Source organism: Silurus meridionalis, chromosome 26 (assembly GCF_014805685.1).
Source record: "Silurus meridionalis isolate SWU-2019-XX chromosome 26, ASM1480568v1, whole genome shotgun sequence".
Lineage (NCBI taxonomy): Eukaryota > Metazoa > Chordata > Actinopteri > Siluriformes > Siluridae > Silurus > Silurus meridionalis.
Window position 1 is genome coordinate 918,792 of NC_060909.1, and position 24,436 is coordinate 943,227.

The 24,436-nt window shown below is 42.2% G+C and overlaps 1 protein-coding gene across 3 annotated transcripts in view; it reads left to right on the forward strand.

Moving 5' to 3' along the window:
• The window catches only part of apba2b (amyloid beta (A4) precursor protein-binding, family A, member 2b), a 113,617-nt gene that overhangs the window by 56,040 nt on the left and 33,141 nt on the right, over nt 1–24,436 (forward strand). For 2 of the 3 annotated variants that reach the window (XM_046840569.1, XM_046840571.1), the window contains exons 3-5: nt 14,518–15,640; nt 19,025–19,105; nt 23,944–23,983. In XM_046840569.1, the coding sequence (XP_046696525.1) occupies nt 14,567–15,640; nt 19,025–19,105; nt 23,944–23,983 (1,195 nt within the window). In that variant the 5' untranslated portion in view covers nt 14,518–14,566. Of the gene's footprint in view, nt 1–11,967; nt 12,166–14,517; nt 15,641–19,024; nt 19,106–23,943; nt 23,984–24,436 lie in introns of those variants that run through there. The other variant, XM_046840570.1, reaches the window with a different exon arrangement.

Below are 24,436 nucleotides of genomic sequence, written 5' to 3' on the forward strand. Positions count from 1 at the left end.
GTGTGAGGAGGTGAGCGTGAGGAGGTGAGGAGGAGGTGAGGGAGGTGAGGAGTTGAGCGTGTGAGGGAGGTGAGGTGAGGAGCGTTTGAGCAAGAAAAATAAAGCATTCAAATCTCTCTCTCTCTCTCATTTTTTTCTTTTGGTCTCTCTCTCTCTCTCTTTCTCAGTCTCTCTCTTTCTCAGTCTCTCTCTCTTTTCTAAGTCTCTCTCTCTCAGTCTCTCTCTCAGTCTCTCTCTCTCGCTCTCTCTCTCTCTCTCTCTCTCTCATTTTTTTCTTTTGGTCTCTCTCTCTCTCTCTCTCTTTCTCAGTCTCTCTCTCTTTCTCAGTCTCTCTCTCTTTCTCAGTCTCTCTCTCTCTCTCTCAGTCTCTCTCTCTCTTGCTCTCTCTCTCTCTCAGTCTCTCTCTCTCTCTCTCTCTCTCTCTCTCTCTCTTTCTCTCAGTCTCTCTCACTCTCTCTCTCAGTCTCTCACTCTCTCTCTCAGTCTCTCTCTCTCTCTCTCTCTCTCAGTCTCTCGCTCTCTCTCTTTGTCAGTCTCTCTCTCTCTCTCAGTCTCTCTCTCTCTCTCACTCTCTTTCTCAGTCTCTCTCTCTCTCTCTCTCTCTCTCTCTCTCTCTCTCTCTGTCTTCCTGTGATTACTTTGTGATTGGTTGAAGCTTTGGGGAATTAATTCTGGATGTCTGAGGAAGTTGAATAAACCTGGGAAGCTCATCACTGTAGTCATTCTAATTTCCAGAGATTCGGAGCGTGTCCAGAACAGCCTTTGGGGACGTCCTCAAGTACATCAAGCTTCTTGCTGTTATTGGCATTAAAAGAAAAATATTGAAGACTAAGGACAAAACCCAGAGAGTCGAATCACATTTAAAATGAACAATCCAGATTAGCTAACCTTCAGGGGAGCTAGCTACCAAATCAAATCCAAAATAGCTTCTTACAGGCCACACAGTGCACTAGATAGGGCATGGACAGCACTATGTAGGGAGTAGGAAGCCGTTTGGGATGTAGCCTACTTTCTGCTCGGATGATCAGTATTCACCATACAGCACTTTGTATTGTCGAGTCGTTTCTCCTACTGTTTATAGAGAAACAGGAGCAACATGAAAAATGTTTTTATTTGATATTTCTGGAGCTGAAGAATAAATTATTTATAAGTTATTTAAAATGGATAATAGTAAAAATAACAGAAGACTACTAAACCCTTCAGAAAAATGCCTCACCTGGACTGGTATGACGACAGGGCTGAAATAGATTAGCTGATCTAGTGCCTGATATTGAATTGTCTCAGTTGAGATGCTACAGTCCTGTCATCAGGAGATCAGAAGTTTGTCGCTTGCCGTATGACGATGGAACGTCGGCTGGTAGGAATTGACAAAGAGCGGTCAGGTGCATCACCTTGCAGTAGTTTAATATATATAAAACAATCGAAAATAGAAAATATCAAATGTTTAAAATAAGGAAATGTATGAATTTAAGGGTAAAATAAGATATTTTTTAATTTGCTGCAACACGTCTTAAAAAAGTTGGGACGGGGCAACAAAAGTCTGGAAAAAGTAAATGTCATTAAAATAAAACAGTTGGAGAAACATTCAGTAACTAATGAGGTTAATTGACAGCAGATCAGTAAGATGTTGGGTATAAATAGTGTATCTTAGAGATGCAGAGTCTCTCTAAAGTAAAGATGGGCGGAGCTTCACCAGTCTGTGAAAGACTGCTTCTATAAACTGTGGAACAATTTCAGTAATGTTGAATAATGCTCCTCAATGTCAAATTGCAAAACTGTTGAACATCGCTTCATTTACAGAACATAATATCATCAAAAATTTGAAAGAACCTGGAGAAATCTCTGTGCACGAGGGACAAGAGCAAAAATCAGTATTGGATGGCTGTGATTTTTGGGGTCTCACTGCATTTAAAACAGTCATGATCCTGTAATAGAAGTCACTGCATGGGATCATTAACACCTCCAGAATTCATTGTCTTTGTACACAGTTTACTTCATAATCCACAAATGCAGGTTGAATCTCTTTCATGCAGAGAAGAAGGCATGCATGAACATGATCCAGAAACGCCACAATCCTCTCTAAGACTAAGCTCATTTAAAATGTTCTTCTGTACATGTTACTTTCTTTTTGACACCATATCCTCCAGACTAAAGAGGAGAGGGACCATCTGGCTTGTTATCAGTGCTCAGTTCTGAAAGCTGCATCTCTGATGGTATGGGAGAACATTAGTGCCTGTGGAATGGCCAGCTTGCACATTTGGAAAGGTTTCATCAGGGCTGAATGATATATATTCAGGTTTAGAGAAACAAATGCTTTCAGTCAGTAAACGCTATTTTGGGGATGGACTTACATTTGAGTAAAGACACGGCATCTATTAGACTCGCATGACGTCTTAGTAGAAGAGTCCGGGTGCAGAACTGACCTGCCTGCAGTCTAGACCTTTCATCATTTGAAAACATTTGGAGCATCATGAAACAAAAAGAACTGTTGAGCAGATAGAATCCTGTATCAGAAACATATGGGACAATATTCCTCTGTCAAAACTTCAGCAACTGGTCTTCTCAGTTCCCAGATGACGTGATGCTACACAGTAGGAAACACGGCCCAGTCAAAAAACCTTTTTTGAGACGTGTTGCAGCCATGAAAGTCTAAATGATCTTTTTTTCCTTTAAAATGGTATAAATTCTGTTTAAACATTTGATGATTTTTTCTGTTTTATTGTAAACAGTATATTGATTAATGAGATTTGCAAATCATTGCGTTCTGTTTTTATTTACATTCAGCAGTGTCCCCACTGTATATATATATATATATATATACTTCAACACTCTGTACACTCCCACACATTGACTGCCTGTAAGTGTATGCAGGTCACATTCCCATGTGCTGCAGTGTCTTTGCATCCCTCTGTGGTTTCCTAAACCTCTTAGTGTGTGAAATTCGATGGTGCTGTTCACAACATCAAGGACAAGTGCTGATTAGTTGTCATCTGTGCCTGGGAGCTTCATCCTTCTGCCTTTTTCTCCAGTCTAGGCAGCAGTAATGAGAACGCCTGTCAACAATTAGCGCAAATATTATGCATAGTGCAAAACTTAATTGAGAGATGAAGCCCTTACGACTTCTTTGCAAAGCATGTTCTGCTTCCGTCAGCTAGAAGTCAAAACGTTTTCCGATACCTTCATCTTACACTGTAATGTTTGCTCTCATGGTGGTCGATTAGAAAAGCACAACATCCAGCTGTGGCAATCATTCAACGTTTCAGCATCGAATGTTACGTTACATACGTTTATACCTTCATTATCTCGCAGCTGCCGCTTTTGCTCAGATGTTTTTGGAGAAGCTGGGGACCGGTCCGAGAGACACATTGTTCCAGGCAGAGTCTGGCGGACATCCAAACCATCTGCACGACTTCATGTTCACACAGACTGTGTTTGCAGGATTGCTGATGGACTGCTTTCCCCCCAGGGGTCCGTTTTATGAGCAGGAAATGAACATCATCATCATCTAAACACTGAAATTAAATTAAAGTGAGGATTATTGAATATTACAGAAGTTTATATTTTACAGCCAGTAGCAAAAACAGCTTCTGGATAAAACATATTCCATTTGTAGCACAATTGCCCCTGTCAGGGGCTTCTTCTACGACGTTCTTGCCGTGAAATCCTCGTTGCTCGGTTCCACCGTTTTTTTTGTCTGCTGCGACAGACATCGAGTCGGCGAAGGTCGAGGCGTTTCGTGGAAGCTTTGTTGTTTATTTAACAAGTTTCTGCAGTGTAATATGTCTCCCGGTTCGACTTCCTTCTAATTCATAAGCGAGCGGCGAAAGCCTTCAGCATCTGCTTGTTGAAAACGGACACGATTGTGCTGCTGCTCAGATCCGCTGCGAGCTGCTTTCATAGACTTGGCAGAAAAGTCCTTAATTAAATGCACATACAAAGCTGGGAACACTCTTGTGCCTGAAAGCCTTGTTATTACTGTGTGTGTGTGTGTGTGTGTGTGTGTGTGTCTATGTACAGACTCTATAATAAGTATTATGAATGATGATGTCGTTTATAGAGTCCGAAGCTAAAAATGACCAAATTTCAGGTTTGTATTAAATTACGATGAGTTACGAGGGTCCGGTTTTTCAAACTTATAATGATGATACGACAAAATAGTAAAATATGTAAAGTTTTCTGCAGCAGGCAAAGTAGCAGCGCTGCCAGGATGTACGCAACAGCTCAGTTGTCACGTGTTTGGTGTTTCAAGGCCCGATTTCAGCTCTTGTCTCTCTTCTTTCTATCGGCATTGAAACACTGATACACAGCGCGGAGGTGTGCTCCTCACCGCTCATTTCATGTGGCTCCGCCCTCCGCTCGTGACCCGTCACTTGTCCATGCGGCCGCTGCCACAGAAATATATATACTGTATAGTTTATATAAAGTGTGGTACTGTAAATTGCTCTGTTTTGCTAAATGATGTACTGGTATGTGTTAAATTATTAACTACATCATACTGAGCAGTATTCTTTAAGACTCCTGGCCATGTCTCCACTTACTGTACGTCATCTTCATCGTGATACCTGTAATGAAAACAGAGTGCGTTTGGGCAGAACTGAATCGATCTTGACGTCTGTGGTGAAACCTAACGAGGAAAACCAGTTATTTTGATTACTGCCTTATATAGAAGGCTAATAAAATGCATTCACGTCGGCAGCTTAATCAATATCAACGATATTAAAGGAAATAGATCTCTATTCTATCATTTAGTGTGTGTGTGTGTGTGTGTGTGTGTGTGTGTGTGTGTGTGTGTGTGTGTGTGTGCATTGGAAACAGCAGAGAAGATACAGAATGGCCCCTAACATCCTTCTTACCTCCTCACCTACACCAGTGCCTGACTCTACTAACACACTTGTAGCTAAATGAGCACAAATCTTTAAAATCTAGTGGAACATCTTCACAGAAGAGTGGAGCTCATTATAAGAGCAAAACAGAGACACATTCTGGCTTCTTGCCAGTTAATTATTGTTTGCTGAGCATCAGATCATTGGCCTGCACCTTGACCTTGTTCCTTGATTGCGGAGAAGAATGAAGTCTCGTATCCCTGACAACACGTGTCTCTTCATTGTTTTGAGAGCTTTGTAAAAACATCTCACCTTCTTCTGTAGGTCCTGCAGGATCTTAATTGCATATTTATGTCTGATTTATCCCAGAAGTGTGTGACCTCCTGCTGCTAAAAGTGTTTTTATTTAAATACACATCTCGAAATTTCTTAATGATCCTGATGCATTCAAATGGTTACACATATCCTCAAAAATCTTTGCAAGCACCTTCTCCTGGCCAAACGAACATCTCTCATGTCTATATCAGAGTTCAGCAACAGGGTCATTGGTGGTTTTTATCCTCCAGAGATGTACATTCTGTGGCACTTAAATCATGAGTCAGGAGCTGTGGCTTCATTGTACCTGTGAGTTCTAGTAAAGGGGGTGTGGCTTCATTGTACCTGTGAGTTCTAGTAAAAGGGGTGTGGCTTCTTTGTACCTGTCTGTTCTACTAAACGAGGAGTGGCTTCTTTGTACCTGTGAGTTCTAGTAGAGGGGGTGTGGCTTCTGTGTACCTGTGAGTTCTAGTAAAGGAGGTGTGGCTTCTTTGTACCTGTAAGTTCTAGTAGAGGGGGTGTGGCTTCTTTGTACCTGTGAGTTCTAGCAAAGGGGGTGTGGCTTATTTGTACCTGTGAGTTCTAGTAAAGGGGGTGTGGCTTATTTGTACCCATGAGTTCTAGTAAAGGGGGTGTGGCTTCTTTGTACCTGTGAGTTCTAGTAAAGGAGGCGTGGCTTCTTTGTACCTGTCTGTTCTACTAAAGGAGGTGTGGCTTCTTTGTACCTTTCAGTTCTAGTACAGGAGGCGTGGCTTCTTTGTAGCAACAATGATAAATAGTGTCCCCTTGTGGAGAATCTTCCTTTTGTTAGATGCGAGTGAGCTCGTGGAAGAGCCAGGACCATGATGTCTTACATCTACCAGGTACAATGCAGAAATTGAGCCCTCGAGCTTGGAGTAATCCGTCTGGTAGTGCATGATGCCTAGTTAGCTGTAGCTCCTCGCTCTTTTCCAGAGCCTCGAGGAGCAGCTTCTGATTGCAGCAATGTTTTCTCTGCCTCGCTGCAGTGCCACATTTTCATTCGTCACTCCAGCGCGAGATCAAAGAGGCTGTAAATCCACCAGAATTTTTATGCCTTCTGTGGCCATTACATTGAAATGATGCATCACAGTGCAGGGCTTTAATACAGCAGGCTTTCAGTACGCTGATGAACGAACGTGTGCCCCTGGAAATAAGCTGCAAATCACAGTTTCTCCTGCTGGAGCTCGAGGTTTTTAAACGGTGCTCTGGGAATAAATGTGGAATGATTTCAGGTGTAAAGGATCAAAGAATCAGAGTAAATATTTGTTTCTTGCTCAATGTGTTTATGAACCTGCGACTATTTGGAACTACATGATTTAAACTCTGTTTTTTGGAGTGTGTATGCAGGTGTTGTTGAAAAGACTGTTCCCTAATCTCCTCAAGTCTTTCAGTCTAATTAAAGGAGGCGTGGCTTCTTTGTACCTATCAATAATAGTGAGGAGGTGTGGTCTCTTTGTGTCTACCAATTCCATTAAAGTAGGCGTGGTTTCTTTAAAACCTGTCAGTTCTCTAGTAAAGTAGGCGTGGTTTCTTCATACCTGTCAGTGTCTAGTAAAGTAGGTGTGGCTTCTCTGTACCTGCAAGTCCTAATAATGTAGGCGTGGCTTCTTCATACCTGTCAGTGTCTCGTAAAGTAGGTGTGGCTTCTTTGTACCTGCCAGACCTAATAAGGAGGCGTGGCTTCCTTATACCTTTCAGTTCTAGTAAAGTAGGTGTGGCCTCTTTATGCCTATTATTCTCAGAATTGGTCTCTTTGTACTTGTTATAGGAGACCTATTCCCCCATGATGGTATGGCTCTTGCTCTTGATAATCCTAGTGAAGAACGTTCATCTTCTTTCTCTGTTATCTCCTCTGGAAAATGACCAAAGACACTCCAGCTTCTTGCCCCCTTTCCATCTCCTCATCCAGGTTTGTATTCTCTTTTTATCCTAACTGTTCATTTTTTGCCCCAATCAAGTAACCTGGCTCTTCTGGAGGCCGGCTTGAGGTTAATTGGTTGCCTTAATGATCTCTTCTGGATCATTTCAGGACACTCTAGCTGGGATTTTATGATCTGTTGTAAAAATAAACGTCCTCGGGTTTTAGATGGCGCTTGTTCAGGGGGTTTCGGCTTTATTAGCCATGCTGCTGGTGTGTTTGCTTTTATATTCTCTATGTTGAGGTGGGAGCTCAGTGGTTAAGGCTTTGGACTTGGGATCGGAAGGTCACTGCCGGGCCCTTGTGAAAGGCCCTTCCCTACTCAGTTATCAGTCGCTCTGGATAAGGGCGTCTGCCTAATGCGACAAATGTAAATGTACATTTTTAGATGTTTCTACTGATAGGTTTGGATACAGTGGATAAATGAGGCGTATATGTAACTGCCTTGTGCTGGAAAATCCAGTGATATTTTAAATGCACCTGTTTTTTTTTTCTATTTTAGTTCTAACAAAAGCTCTGTTTTGAGTTGGGGCGTGTATTTTTAGCAGAGCTGCTGGTCTACACCAGGTTGTTGAACGATTATGTAATTTAGGAGTACTGATGTCAGAAACATCTATTTTTCACCAGCCATTATCATTTATAGACTGTCTTTTAGTCACGACTGTGGAAATGGACTACACGGACTATGTTTTTAATCAGCCACTACACTGCACTTTTATGATTTCTGGCTAATTACATTCATATAAAGTCTGATCTCAGACCACACTGTTTGTCTCAAGCTTGTCGTTTGCGGTCGTTGTTGTCTTTTACAGTCCTCTGCTTCGTGCTCTTGCCATATCATTTGTTGAACACACACACACACACACACACACACACACACACACACCTTTTAAACTGCTGTTTATTCTGCATTAAAAGACTGTGACACATTCAGAAGTCGAGTCAGGTGATTGATATGTTCTCTATAGAACATGGTGTGCATGAGAGGTGGAAGCCTTCTAATAAATCAGAGATGCTGCTGGGCTTCCATGGCTATGGAGCTGGTGTTAATGGGCAAGGTGAGGTTCTCTGCCACATGAACAAACACCAAGAAAATGTGGTGCTCCTGAAGATCTCCACGGAGGTGCAATGGAGTTGATGTGCAGGTGAATCTGTCACTTTGTGCTCCTGAAGTCACTCTTGCTTGGTCCTTGTTCAGAGACCGGTTGCTCCACAGCAGTTTTTTTGGCCACGAGTGTTTCTTTTTTACGCCTCACATGTTGCTTCACATCTAGGAGAAGTTTGTCTTATGAAATCCTTCATCTCTTTCAATTGCATATGTTTTAATCGCTTATAATTATTAAGCACTGCCCTTTTCCGCCTTTCATTTCTTGTTCCTCTTTTGATTTCCTGCAGACTACAACATAAAGTCCTGCACCTCCCACATTCACACATTACACTGAGAGCATTTGTTTTGAGCATATAAATAGTCCTGAGATCATTTCCAAAGCCACCTACAATGTTCACAGAGTGTAGATTTTGCTATAAAACAGAAAACTTCAGCATTGAAGTCATGTCTTTAAGACGGTTGTCTAGTCAAGGCACAATTACTTTCTGCTTACGTTTACGACATTTGGCAGAAGCTTTTACCCAGAGCAGTTGAGGGTTAAGGGCCTTGCTCAGGGGCCCAACAGTGGCAGCTTGTTGGAGCTGGGATTTGAACTACCAACCTTCCAATCCAAAGACCAGTGCCTCTACCACTGAGCTGCTGGACCAAATCCTTGTTCTCCTTTGTCCGATGACGTTAAAGGTACCTTTGATGATGTCCTGAGTCTCTGCTGGTCTCTAATTAGCTGCAAGAGACTGTCAGTAATCTAAACTCATTATCTGTGTGCATCCAAACACAATGAACCTGAGGAAGAGAGGAGTTTATAGTATTCACCCTGGAATGACTTTGGGCTCAGAGTCAATTATCGTATATTTTCTAAGTGGTTGTTGGTTTGACGATTTTTCTTGCCATGGCAGAAGTATAAAAAGACTCTTGGTGAACTCATATATAAAATCCAGAGGTTTCTATTCTATGACTTGCAGTGAAGGTAATAGTTTTGTGGTTAAAGCATTGGACTGTGGGTCTGAAGGTCATGGTTTTAAAATCCCACCCACACCAAGCTGCTGCTCCTGTGTCCCTGAGCAAGTCTTCATAACTTCATAACTGCTTAGCAGCAATAAAGATAAACACACCTTTTATTTATGAACTAAAAGCATTTTTTTAAAGTATAATGCCATCAATAGTCTAAATGTCCAGCAATTTATTCCAAAACCCTTTTAAATGCAGTTAGAATTAATATTAATTATTAAAACTGTAGTTTACTAGAATCGATTAATTTAATAAAAAAAATATTTACAATGTATTAAAAAAATGTATCTCAGAATAAATAATCGGTTACACCACTGGTCCCCAACCCCCGGGCCTTTGTGGAAAATGACCAGATTTTCTCCTCCACATCTGTCTATGACTCACTCTTGATGCAGGTCATGATGCCTCGGTCACATGACTACCTCCATCCACTACCTTCTTAAAGGAGCTCCGGTCACATGACTACCTCCATCCACTACCTTCTTAAAGGAGCTCCGGTCACATGACTTACCTCCATCCACTACCTTCTTAAAGGAGCTCCGCTCACATGACTTACTTCCATCCGCTACCTTCTTAAAGGAGCTCTGGTCACATGACTTACCTCCATCCGCTACCATCTTAAAGGAGCTCTGGTCACATGACTTACCTCCATCCACTACCTTCTTAAAGGAGCTCCGGTCACATGACTTACCTCCATCGGCTACCATCTTAAAGGAGCTCCGGTCACATGACTTACCTCCATCCACTACCTTCTTAAAGGAGCTCCGGCCGCTAACGTATAATACATTGCCGCTAAATTCAAACCCCCAAGAGAGCAAAATGAACAAAAATCAACACACATGGATTCACGTTTATTATTAGATTTAGAAAATACCAGTTTTTATGGTCGTATGATTTTATTTTGTTGTATTTATCCACAACAAATTAAAGACCGGTCCGAGAAAATATTGTCCGCCATTAAACCGGTCCATGGAGCAAAAAAGTTTGGGGTCTGCTTGGTTACACCACAAGTGAAGATATTTAAAGAGTGCTATTTGCTGATTTAACCAGTTTCATGAGAACACAACACCTTTTATTATGTGTTCCATCAACACAGACTGCAGTTTGGGGTTTGTGGGCACCTGACCATAAGCTTGGAATGTGCTATTTAAACCTCCTGTTTCACATTTAGTCCCCATTTACTCTTCTAGGAAGAAGTTCCAATAGATTTTAGAGATTTGTGCTCATTCAGAAACACAAGGGTGATGTAGGTGAGAAGGTGAGGAGGCCTGGGGTGCAGTCAGCATTCACATTATTTGTTCAGTAGAGCTCTGTAACAGGAGATCTTCCACTCCAAACCATGTAAAGCAGATCTTCCTGGAGCTGGCTTTGTGCACAGGGGCATCGTCATGCTGGAACCGGTTTGGGTCTTGTAGTTTTAGTGAAGTGAAAAGTTCATTCTCCTGCATCCAAAGACATCCTACTCAACTGGGGAAGAACCACATATGGCAGAGAAAGTCAGGTGTCTCAGTACTTATTACGAGATCATGTTCACTCAGTAGGTAATCTGCTTAATTGCATTAATAATTAAATCTATTCTTTCATGTTTGCCTAATAACCTTCATACGTCCTCATGACATGTTCATATTGTCTTATTGCTTATAAAGTGTGCATCATCATACATCTATCATTTACTCGCTAGTGTATAGCGATATATAGTATATGCAAGTATGAATTTTATCCTCCATTCATTTCGGTCTTCTCTGTGTTTCGTTTTGAATTGACGTCAGGATGCGATCCTGGTTTTACAGAGCAGGTGGAATTGATTTTTTATGCATGTGCCCTTAGAGTCAATTGATATGGTAATGTATTCGAATTCAATAATAAAAAAAAAGCCGTAAGAATGTACGCATCATCAATCTGGCGAATTCTCATCGGGCCAATGTTTTTCGGTTGAAGGACCAGACTGGAATATTGGGCATAAAGCATACGTAGGTACAGAATATCAATCAGTCAGCATGTATTCACAGTAGTGATGTGCGTCTCCATAACCGAGGCGGATGCGATTCGCGTCTCGATGCATAGCCAATGATACGATATATTAAAGTTACACATGAAGCAGCCGCTGATGCGATTCGATACGATTCCCTCATTATGATGCAGTGCGATCCGATTTACATTCAATTTAACACCATGCGATTTAATGCGATACGATGCGATAGAATAAATTGAATGCTTTGCAATTCAAAATGGTGGCTAGTTCATTTTCAGAGCACATCTACTAATAACTATATATGAATAAAAAACATTTCTACCGATGCAAATTTATTAAAAATGATGCATCGAGATACAAATTGTATACTATACACCCTTTTTTAAATCGATGCATCACATCGTTAACTTCTATGCCGATGCACCGCTGCGACTATCTGAATCTCTCTGAATCTCTCATTTACACGGATAAAATCATTTGATTGATATAAAAATGCCTCAAAACAATGTCTTCCAAAGGCTATTTCTTGCTACTGAAAAATGAGTAACATGGATATTGCATGTTATATTGTTTCTTCTCTGATGAGCAACAATATATCATATCTGAATCTTTAGACAAAGCTGCAGAAAAGGCGTGGCTAATGTATTCAGGGTTGTACAAAGAGGCAAAGGGTCATGGGTCCCCAGGGGGCGGTGTTTAGCTTTTAGTGATGCCATTCAGAGATCGGATTGGCCAGGGCTCTTCGAGTAGGAGGGATGTAATATGGAGTAGAAGGAAAATGGGGGGAGGCTTCAGGCCATCACGGTCAATCATTTGTCCACTGCTGCTTAGATCTTTGCACATTGGTTGTGTTGCGATAAACAGAGGAAACGAGGTGGGACAGAGGAGACTCATTCACTGGCGTGATTTGTAGGTGCCGTGGTGCTGACTGGTGCCTCACAGCAGCTGATTGAAACACCAGCTTCAGAGGTGTGATTTCCCCGAAGAGCGCTTTTGTCGAGGTGTGTACAGAATGTGATCTAAGAGTGGTGACATGCTGTGAGAGGTGATACGAGGAATACGAGTGCTGGTGTGTAAATCTGGGTTTTGTGTGTGTGTGTGTGTGTGTGTGTGTGTGTGTTGGGAGAGGTGAGGTTGCCTGTCCTAACTAAGTTCATGCTTCTTTGGTTGATTATGAGCTGTAATGTCTGGTGATGGAAGGCATCATAATGGCTGATAGAGAGAGAGAAAGAGAAATAGTGAAAAGCAGTAACAAAAGCCCCTCTGAGAGGCTGCTGGCAGTGATGGGGTGTGTGTGTGTGTGTGTGTGTGTGTGTGTGTGTGTGTGTGTGTGTGTGTGTGTGTGTGAGACTCAGAATTAATCACTGCCACTCCCTTTCCAAGTGGAATACAGGATGAATTCTGCCTCTCTGGCCGTGTCGTTCTCTTCCTTAACCATTAAACCACCAAACCCTGATAACACCACACGCATATCCGTCACCCTCTGGTACACAAGTGAGTGTGTTGACTGAATTGATCGTATGCAGTTAAATGGAAAGTTTTAAGACTGTGGTGACCTGCGATGTTGTATGGTTTACAGACAGTGGCATTGACAGAAAGAGTTGAAGATGCTGTGATGTTCATCAGGAGTGACGAGGATTTAGAAACAGGATTAGAAACGAGTTTATTAAGGGAAAAAGTGTATTTTGGGACAAGGTGAGGGAGGTGTGATTGAGATGGTTTGGACATGTACAGAGAAGAGACATGGGGTATATCAGTCGAAGAATGCTGAGGATGGAGACACCAGGAAGGAGGAAAAGAGGATGGTAAAGGAGGAGGATTATGGATGTGGTAAGGCGGCACCATTTCTAGGCATAGACAAAGTAGGCGGTTGCCTAGAGCTCAACCAGCTGGGGGTACCAGTGAGCGCCCCCTGCAGCGTCGCTGCCCTCGCCCTTGCTCATTTAAATAATTTATCTGTTTTTCTGCTATAGTCTAAAATAGATTATTGTTTACATACTCAAATACAGGGAATTTTGCAATGATTATTAAATGTTTTTAACTTTTTTATTTTATGGCAGGTTGTGAATGATTGGTATGGTTTGTGGGTGGAGCATTGTGGTGGGAAAGCGGATCCCACTGGGTGGGGGACAATAGGAATCTCACCAAGGTGTAAAAAAGCCAGAAATGGTGGGAAGACATGCATGCAGAAAGAAGTAGATGTGGCGGTATGGAGACGGATGATCCGCTGTGGAGACTCCTAACGGGAACAGCCGAAAGGAGGAGAAGTATTGATTATATGCATTGATGACTTGCCTACTTGCATATGTAGGCTATTCCAGGCTGTTCAGGCGAAAAATAAATGCTCTTTATACAGACTGAATGCCCATGTAGGATGGTGTCCAGGCCCCAGTGCTTTGGACAAGCCAGATACCACGTGCACCTCGTAAATAAAGAGCTGTCCAGGTCAATAACAGTAAGTGATCAGGCACTGAGCAGTTAAAGTGGTCCAGCTTCCTACCGTGTTGGATTGAGGCATTGCTGCTCGGCTGAGAGGATCGATGGGATTCAACAGAGCTTGAGTCTATGGGTGTAATTTGGTCTCATTTGTTATTGTCTGTACTTGTCTAAGCATTTGGTTGTGTGTTGTTTGTTCTGTCCTCATTCGGCCTTTGTGACTGGGGCAGCAGAATTTTCTAAACAGGGCCCTGAATTGGAAATTATTTAACTCGGACTTGTCCTCAGTATCTATGATGAAGGCAAAAGTGCATTTTATTCGTCACATATACATTACAGCACAGTGAAATTCTTTCTTCACATATCTGAGGTCAGAGCACAGGGTCAGCCATGATACAGCACCCCTGATGCACAAAGGGTTAAAGGCCTTGCTTAAGGGCCTAAAGAGTGGCAGCTTTTCAATACTGGGGTTTGAACCTCCAGCCTTCCAATTAATAACCCAGAGCCTTAACCACTAAGCTGCCACTTTCCCCAATGCAGATAAACACGCTCTCGGCAAAGGACCTCTTCTAAAGACCCCCGGGTGGCACATGTGTTGTTAAGGAAATTACGAGCTTGAATCACAGTGATGCGACAGCTATTTATGGTCCAGAAGAGTACATTAGGCATGATCTCTGGGTGGAAGATTCAGTGATGCTAACAGTTCAATAAAATCTAAAGACTTCATGTGTCTGGTAGCTTAGAGTAAGAGTTGGTGTTTAATACACTTAAAACCTTGAGGGTCAAATAAAGTACAGCCTACCCAAAGCAATTTAACATTACAGTAAGTGGTCTATATCGTTTGTTAGCACAAGGACAGAGTTTTTTCTGCATGAGAAAAACCCATTTATTGCAATGTCTCTTCTTTTCTGTCTCAGGACTGAAGCTCCTCAGCGATGGACAGCCAGTGAGCGTCTCTCTCTTTCTATGGCTCAGAGAAAAAGGCCTGGGGCCAGCAGCAGCAGCATGGCTTCAGCAGAGCTCCATGCTCCAGCACCATGCCCCTGCCCTGCCCCTTATCCCAGCAAAGAATGTGAAGAACAGCAAGATTCTGAAACCCCCGTACCCCCTTACTGTGACCAGGAGGAGGTGGACCTGCCTAGCAGCCATCCTGCCACCCCAGATCACACCCACGTTAACTACCATGGCCATCCAGACAGCCTTGATGGAGACTCAAGCTCGGATTATGTGAACAATACATCTGAGGATGAAGAGGACTATGATGAAGGGCTACCTGAAGAAGATGAAGGAGTGACATACTACATTCGTTACTGTCCCGAGGATGACAGTTACCTAGAGGGGATGGACTGCAATCAGGGCAGATATGGGCATGCTAAGCCACCCCCAGACACAGACGAGTGCCAGGAAGCAGTGGAGGAATGGGTGGAGGGTCAGGGCGAGGTGCGATGTGAAGTTCTAGAGCAGGACTCTGACCAGCAAATATATGACGGAAGACCTGAACCAGTCCTCGATCACCATCCACACCATCAGTACCATCACCAGGACCAAGCTCTTCCTAGAAGCCAAGAACAAGAAGAGGAGGATGAGGAGAGTGAGGAGTATTGTGCTAATGAAGAGGAAGGACCTGAGGAGGAACAAGACCAAGAGGCGTACACAGGGGACTACTATGCCCCAGAAGACAATGGGAACTCCATGTATGCGGGCCACAAGTGCGTAGAGGGGGAAACTGGTGAAGAGACAGAGGAAGACATTGATCAGATTGTGGCTGAGATTAAAATGAGCATGAGCATGGGCAGCCTGAGCAGTGGGACTGATCAGAGCCCGGAGGAGATGACACCGGTACCAAGGCATTACCAAGCTGAAGCTGAGCCCAAAGTCGAACAAGCACCTTACCCTCCACCACACCGGCATGACGGCAGACCCAAAACCCTCAACATTCCCTCTGCAGGGCACAACCCACAGCCCCAGAGAAGCTCAAAAGGGCACTTGCACACCCCAGAGGAGAGGAGGAGATGGGCACAGGAGCAGCGCAGGGAACAGGTAAGAATGGGAGTCCACTGCAACCTCGACCATAGTAGATTTTACTTACTAAAGATAAATAAATTAATCAGTCATGTTTCTATATTTGATATCAGCCACTAAAGACATTCTATGGTTTAAGTGTATGTACACTGCCCAAAATTACACAAGTCCTAAGAGGTCATGCATTATGATATTTCTTTCTTTCTTGTATTCTTGTGATTACGACTTAAGAAACATTGTTTCTTTGTGATCAGTAATTAATTTTACTGGGTATTCAGCATAAGAACATGTTCTAGAGGCAGCATTAAAACAGCATCCTGAAAAATTAAATCCAGATAACGAGAATACACACAAGAACAAAACACTAAAATGCATGTCCTCTTAGGACTTCTGTACAAAATATAAACCTCAGAGTGAAAATGTAGTCAGACACCGACCGTTGAACATCATGCAAAGAAAATAAGTACAACAGTTCTGCTAAATGCCCTTATATCTGTTCAGGCATGAGTGCAGGTTTTTCAGTGTAAGTATGAAGAACCTGGTGTGAATGAGACTGTGAAGAAATAATCTACAGGTTAGAATAATCACATTATCTGCTGATTCATGCATGTCAGCTGACAGCCAAGGTCATGTGGTTTTTAAAGGTCGGCTGGCTTTACTGTTTTTGGGGTGTGTCAACAATTCCCCCATTTAGTGTGGTTTCTCCTTATCCTTTCGTTCTTCATCCACATGAAGAAGACGAAAAAGGGCTGACGATGCCGTTGCCATTTGCAGTTTAGCAGACATGATTGAAAAAAGCTACAGGATCCGTTATTAATGATCGCAGCAGGTGTAAAAGATGCTCGCTTTACATGTTCAGTTTCAGTTCTTCCGGTTTCCCTGTTTGGATGCCGAATACAGACTACTGCCACCTGCTGGTGAGAGAGAGTTCTGTTCTCTCATTTAAGTGCAGAACGTATATGCTAGTTGTGTGTGTGTGTGTGTGTTCTAGTGCAAATGTTTTTACTGCCAGGTGATCTTCTGCTAAATGGATAGCTTTATCCAGGGAGGCCAATTTGAGGCTGAAACCACCACCAACAGGATTCATCAAGCTGCTGACCAAAGAGGATGGGTATTTGACCTTTGCAAGTTTTAGGACCCTGAAGTTCCTGCATTGTTGATGCTTGACCCGACACTCGCTGCCACACTATACAGACTCTGCACTACAAGTCCATCTCCACCCTGAGACACCGTTTTCTGTGAATAAAAACTTAGCTTTTTAAAAACGCTCTCCAAAGTGGATAAAGTGGACGAATTTTTTGTCATGTGATGTTGTTTTTTCTCAACATTGCCACAGAATTTTAAAAAGATGGAAAGTAAATAAACGACAGGTGGAAACGACGTGGGCTGAAGCTCGCACGCATTACAGGGATATGAGTGTTTTTAGACGTTTTATCGTGAACCAGAAACTTTCAGGTTACGACTGAAAACAAAAGTGTGGATTCGGAGTGTTTTAGATGCCATTTTCAAATTTATCTGGATTAGTTAAGACGTAGCTTCGTCGTTCTTTAGGTCCCCTGGTGGTTCTAGTGGTTAGGATGTGGCCCGGGATCGATTCCCGGTCAGGGAACCAACCCCAGCCATTAGAGCTGCACAAGCCAGTGCACTCTTAGTGCCGGTCCCAGATAAATGGGGAGGGTTGTGTTAGAAAGGACATCCAGCGTAAAAACATGTGCCAAATCAAACATGCGGATCATGAATACGGATGAGCCGCTGTGGCGCCCCTAATGGGAGAAGCCGAAAGAAAGTTTAGTGTAGACGTAGCATTAAGTGTTCCAAAAGTACAATAATCATCATTTAGGAAAAGTCTTTCTGGACTTCTGTTTACAATAATTATTATGCTATTTTTCCTACAAAGAAGATCATTGATGATAAGATCATACCACCTGATTGCCTGTGAAGGTTAAAGCCAGTGTGATTGAAGTATTTTCAACTTACATCAAAGGCCTGTCATTTTTTTTATTCTTGTTTGGTAGATTTTCCTTATGCAAGAAAAAAACAATACATATTTACATTTTTATTTATTATTCAGAGACTTTACAGCATACTGATAGGACAGTCATCACATGGACAACAATATATGGACACCTAAGCCCAAGATTGGTATGTGCTTTTTGAACATATCATTCACATTTAGTCCTCGTTTGCTGCTATAATATCCTCCACTCTTCTGGGAAGATGCTCCACTGGATTCTGGAGTGTGGTTCTTGAGATTGATACTCATTCAGCCACAGGTAAAGTGATGTAGAGAAGGTCTGGGGTGCAGTCAGTATTCACATTGATCCCAAAGATATTCAGTAGGGTTGAGGTCAGTGCTGTTTAGGAGGCCACTCAAGATCTAATCCAACTCATGTAAACCATCATATCTTTATATAGCTGGCTTTGTGCACAGGGGCATTGTCATGATCTAACAGGTTTGGGTCTCCAAGTACAATTGTGTGCTTTAAGGTTTGTGCGGAATGTTTGGGACGGTCAGGTGTCGCAATGCTTTGGTCCATAAAAAGTATCTACAATGTTCTTTCAGTCATTCTCCTAAACTATTTTTATTTACTTTCTCCTCCGTTTTTATCTGCAAATGCTCTGTTTTCCTATGTGACCGATCCTTTATTAAGAATTCTACCAGCAAATATGAGTTAGTGGTGTTATATTGAGAGCTTTGCACTTCCAAATGGAATGTTTCCTGATCCTGGAAGCACAATCCCTTTCTGTCATGTACTTGCCCACCTCGATCTGCTCCAATACCCTTAGTTTGTGTTAGATTGTGACCACACACGCATCAATAACCTGACCTTTATCACAGCTCATACAGTTCAAGCACATCTGTTCATGACAACAGTCAAACTTCAGGAAGGACCTGTGTGTGTGTGTGTGTGTGTGTGTGTGTGTGTGTGTGTGTGTGTGTGTGTGTTTGTGTGTATATATCAAGAAGTTTTTGTTCTTTTTGTTGTGTTCATTTTGTAACATAGTGGATCTGAAATGATTGTAGCTATGACTCGGGGGTGATCTGGGTCAGACCATTCCACTGAGGACCAGGACACAAAGAGCTTTCTAGCGGGGACTGTCAAATTGTTTTTTCCCCACTTCTCCCTTTGATCTTTTCCATTCTTCATCTTTTGTCATCTGACAAGCTTTGTATTGCTTTCTGGTTTCTAGAGGGTTTATATCCCTGGAGGAATCACACTGAAACTCTAGTGTTTTAATGGAACTTCTTCTTGATTCATTTATCTCTCTCTCTCTCTCTCTCTCTCTCTCTCTCTCTCTCTCTCTCTCTCTCTCTCTCTCTCTCTCTCTCTCTCTCTCTCTGTGTCTCTCTGTGTCTCTCTCTCTCTGTCTCTCTCTCTCTCTCTCTCTCTCTCTCTCTAGGTGTCAAACAGTACAGAGCAGCCAAGAAAACAGCAGCGCTCCGATCTCAATGGACCTCTGGAGAACAACAACGTCCCTGAGGTGGATCTATTAATTTCTGATCTACAGAAACAATCAGATTTGTTTTATTTATATCAGGGATCATTGAAGGAAAAGGAACTGATCTCACTTTTACAGTAAAACACACAGTCTTCATCAGCACTTTGTAATTTATTTTATTGCTTGCAAGAAGAATAGCCAAAGCATTTGATTGACAACTGATTTTTCGATGGAAAACCAGCATTAAGTGTTTCAGAAAGGTGTCAGACCACAGTCTCCTGGTTTTCTGAAGAATATTTCCTTTTCACTGGTTATTGGAAGATCTGATCATTTTACTGACTTGGTTCATCAAAATGAAGGAGTCATTTTATTTTGTTCCTTTGATCAGAAACAATATAAAGTGTTTGATTTTCAATAAGCAGATCCCCAGCATGCCAACATACACCAGCTTTTACTAAAGTTCAATCATTTCATCATTTCATCAATCATATATATATATATATATATATATATATATATATATATATATATATATATATATATATATATATATAAATATATAAGTGAGTAGCGTATATGGGAGTCACGTGAGTCAAAAGGTAAATGACTCAGTTCTGGTTCCTGTACATGACCCACAGGAGATTTTGCGATCCTAACCCTAACCCTTACCCTAACCCTTACCCTAAACCTTACCCTTAACCTAACCCTTACTCTAACCCTTACCCTTACCCTTACCCTAACCCTTACCCTAACCATAACTCTAACCCTTACCCTAACCCTAACCATAACCCTTACTCTAACCCTTACCCTAACCCTTACCCTAACCATAACTCTAACCCTTACCCTAACCCTTACCCTAACCCTTAACCTAACCATAACTCTAACCCTTACCCTAACTCTAACCCTTACCCTAACCATAACCCTAACTCTTACCCTTACCCTTACCCTAACCCTTACCCTAACCATAACTCTAACCCTAACCTTACCCTTACCCTAACCCCTACCCTAACCCTTACCCTAACCATAACTCAACCCTTACCCTAACCCTTACTCTAACCCTTACCCCAACCCTTACCCTAACCCTAACTCTAACCCTTACCCTAACTCTTACCCTAACCCTTAACCTAACCATAACTCTAACCCTTACCCTAACTCTAACCCTTACCCTAACCATAACCCTAACTCTTACCCTTACCCTAACCCTTACCCTAACCATAACTCTAACCCTAACCCTTACCCTTACCCTAACCCCTACCCTAACCCTTACCCTAACCATAACTCGAACCCTTACCCTAACCCTTACTCTAACCCTTACCCCAACCCTTACCCTAACCCTTACCCTAACCATAACTCTAACCCTTACCCTAACTCTTACCCTAACCCTTAACCTAACCATAACTCTAACCCTTACCCTTACACTAACCCTAACTCTAACCCTTACCCTAACCATAACCCTAACTCTTACCCTTACCCTAACCCTTACCCTAACCATAACTCTAACCCTAACCTTACCCTTACCCTAACCCCTACCCTAACCCTAACCCTTACCCTAACCATAACTCAACCCTTACCCTAACCCTTACCCTAACATAACTCTAACCCTTACCCTGACCGTTACCCTAACCATAACTCTAACCCTTACCCTAACCATAACTCTAACCCTTACCCTAACCCTTACCCTAACCATAACTCTAACCTAACCCTAACCATAACTCTAACCCTAACCCTTACCCTTACTCTAACCATAACTCTAACCCTAACCCTTACCCTAACCATAATGCTTACCCTAACCATAACCCTAACCCTTACCCTAACCATAACTCTAACCCTTACCCTAACCATAACCCTTACCCTAACCATAACCCTAACTCTAACCCTTACCCTAACCCTTACCCTAACCATAACCCTTACCCTAACCCCTACCCTAACCCTTACCCTTACCCTAACCATAACTCTAACCCTTACCCCAACCATAACTCTAACCCTTACCCTAACCATAACCCTTACCCTAACCCTTACCCTTACCCTAACCCTAACCCTTACCCTAACCATAACTCTAACCCTTACCTAACCATAACCCTAACCCCTACCCTAACCATAACTCTAACCCTTACCCTAACCATAACCATAACCCTAACCCTTACCCTAACCCTAACCCTAACCCTAACCCTTACCCTTACCCTAACCCCTACCCTAACCATAACTCTAACCCTTACCCTTACCCTAACCCTTACCCTAAACCTTACCCTTACCCTAACCCTTACCCTTACCCTAACCCTAACCCCTACCCTAACCATAACTCAACCCTTACCCTAACCCTAACCCTAACATAACTCTAACCCTTACCCTGACCGTTACCCTAACCATAACTCTAACCCTTACCCTAACCATAACTCTAACCCTTACCCTAACCCTTACCTAACCATAACTCTAACCCTTACCCTAACCATAACTCTAACCCTAACCCTTACCCTTACTCTAACCATAACTCTAACCTAACCCTTACCCTAACCATAATGCTTACCCTAACCATAACCCTAACCCTTACCCTAACCATAACTCTAACCCTTACCCTAACCATAACCCTTACCCTAACCATAACTCTAACCCTTACCCTAACCATAACTCTAACCCTTACCCTAACCCTTACCCTAACCATAACCCTACCCTAACCCTTACCCTTACCCTAACCATAACTCTAACCCTTACCCCAACCATAACTCTAACCCTTACCCTAACCATAACCCTTACCCTAACCCTTACCCTTACCCTAACCCTTACCCTAACCATAACTCTAACCCTTACCTAACCATAACCCTAACCCCTACCCTAACCATAACTCTAACCCTTACCCTAACCATAACCATAACCCTAACCCTTACCCTAACCCTAACCCTAACCCTAACCCTTACCCTTACCCTAACCCCTACCCTAACCATAACTCTAACCCTTACCCTTACCCTAACCCTTACCCTAAACCTTACCCTTACCCTAACCCTTACCCTTACCCTAACCCTAACCCTTACCCTAACCCTCACCCTAACCCTTACCCTAAACCTTACCCTAACCCTTACCCTAACCCGCTCTTTGAGACTTCTGAGTCATATTAAAGACTCGTTAAAAATGAATGAATCATTCACAAACGACTCGTCACATAACGACTCGTTATGGATCACAATAACCGATAGTATCCGTTATTTTAGGTACGGCTCGTTGCATCTAGAAATCTGCTGCTCCGAATAACACCCCAAGATAAAGTAGTGCCAGAGTATTTATTTAAACGAGTTACCAATAATGACACCAATGAATTTTAGTTATTTATGTTCCACCACATGCAAAACTCTTTCATGGAGCTCAGTGAGGTCTTTAGGAATTGTCTACAATCGCTGTCTGACTCTGGATGAAACTGGTAATAAAAAGACCTTTTTACACACAGACACACAGACACACACACACACACACACACACACACACACACACACACACACACACACACACACACACACACACACACACACACACACACACACAGTTTTTTAGATAGCACATGAAAATCAGATATTTTGGTCTCTCAGGGTTACACAGACTAATGTGTTCATTTCATCTCATGTAGCACATGTTGGAGGAGCCGAAATTGCTCAAGTGGAGTCATTTTTTCTGGGTAATTGCTTTGAGAATAATTAGTGTGCCATTTGTATTCAGATGCATTCGAACACACAGTCTGCAAATTTGGCTCCTCACCGAGCAGAACAACGGCTCTATTAAGGCTGCGGGGTGTTGGATTTGATTGGAGAGGTCTTCTCCAGGTCTTTCTTCCAAGAGCTCCACAATCTGCTCCGTCTCAATTTCTAGAGCAACTCTTTTTCGTCTATGTTTCAGGTTCTGGGTCAAGAGTTCTTTTTCTTCTTAAGTAGCTGCGAAACCTGATATATATATATATATATATATATATATATATATATATATATATATAATATGAGATATTTTTCTGCAGTGTAATGTGGAGAGGAACTTTTCGAGGTCACTGTGCAGGAAGATGATCCAGGGATAGATAACTTTTTATTTTTAAGAATCTGTACATTTCGTCCTGCGTGGCCTTCATTTAATTACCCTGATGGATGCAGCTTTGGGGCTTTTCTCCCAGAGTGCCTTTAATGGGTGAAGATACTTTATCAATGCAGACACTGAGGTGGTTTTGATAAAGCGAATGCTGTGCTGTGTTTTCCTCAGAGACCTCACCACAAAACTGTAGATCAGACGATGAATAATTGATATGACTCTGTACATTGTGTGTCCGATTTAACACTGAATGACCTTCTCGTGAGCCATTCACCAATTAGATACACTGTATTGACAAACGTTTTGGGACACCTGACCTTCCAAGCCATATGTGGTTCTTCACCAGAAGGTTGGAGGCACACAAGTGTCTCTGGATGCAGAAGAATGATATTCTCCCTTCACTTAAACTAGTAGATCCAAACCTGTTCATCCATAAAGATCTGCTTTACATGGTTTGGACTGGAAGATCTCCTGCTGTAGAACTCCAACCACATTGTACAATGAATGTGAACGCTGACTGCACCCCAGGCCTCCTCACCTTCTCAACTACATCAGCACCTAAATTTATTAACACTCTTGTAGCCAAAATCACCACAACATCTAGTGGAACATCTTTCCAGAAGAGTGGAGCTCATTATAACAGCAGATAGGGATTAGATGTGGACTGGGATGTTCAAAAAGAAGCACACACTGTACCAATCTCATGCTCAGGTGTCCACACTTTTGTCCTTATAGTGTATCATTGTGTATCTGTCATATCTTTTTAAAATGTTTAAACACACACACGTTTCATCTTCATTCGTTTTCTTCTTGTTTCCCAGCCATCGAAGAAGACGGCGTCTTTCCCCAGCTTCGTCGATGGTAAGCGGACACTTTGTACTTCTCTCTCCTGCTTTTGTTGATCTTTTCCTGAAATGTCTTCACGTCATGTTAATCATCTCGACAGCAGAAATACCATGTAAAAAAAAACATGGTGCCTTAATGAAAGTATGCGACTCGTACAAAAAAAGTGTTTTTAATGCGTTTTTTTTAGCAATTTGCATAATGACCGAGTAAATTGGTTTCTTTAGATCAGGATATCGTCACTTCAACACTCCGAGAAAAACCCTTTCTGATTGTCGCCGTGTTCCTCAGCAGCATGAACATGAAAAAAAAGACATGAAAGCGGGAGATTCAGTAGATTAGTCAAAGCTGAAAACAGAACCGAAAGAAGATTACTTTGCAAGCTTATTAGATTAGACTCAACTTTGTCATTTTGCCGAATACAAGTACAGATCCAATGAAATAGAGTTAGCAATATATACAGTATATATA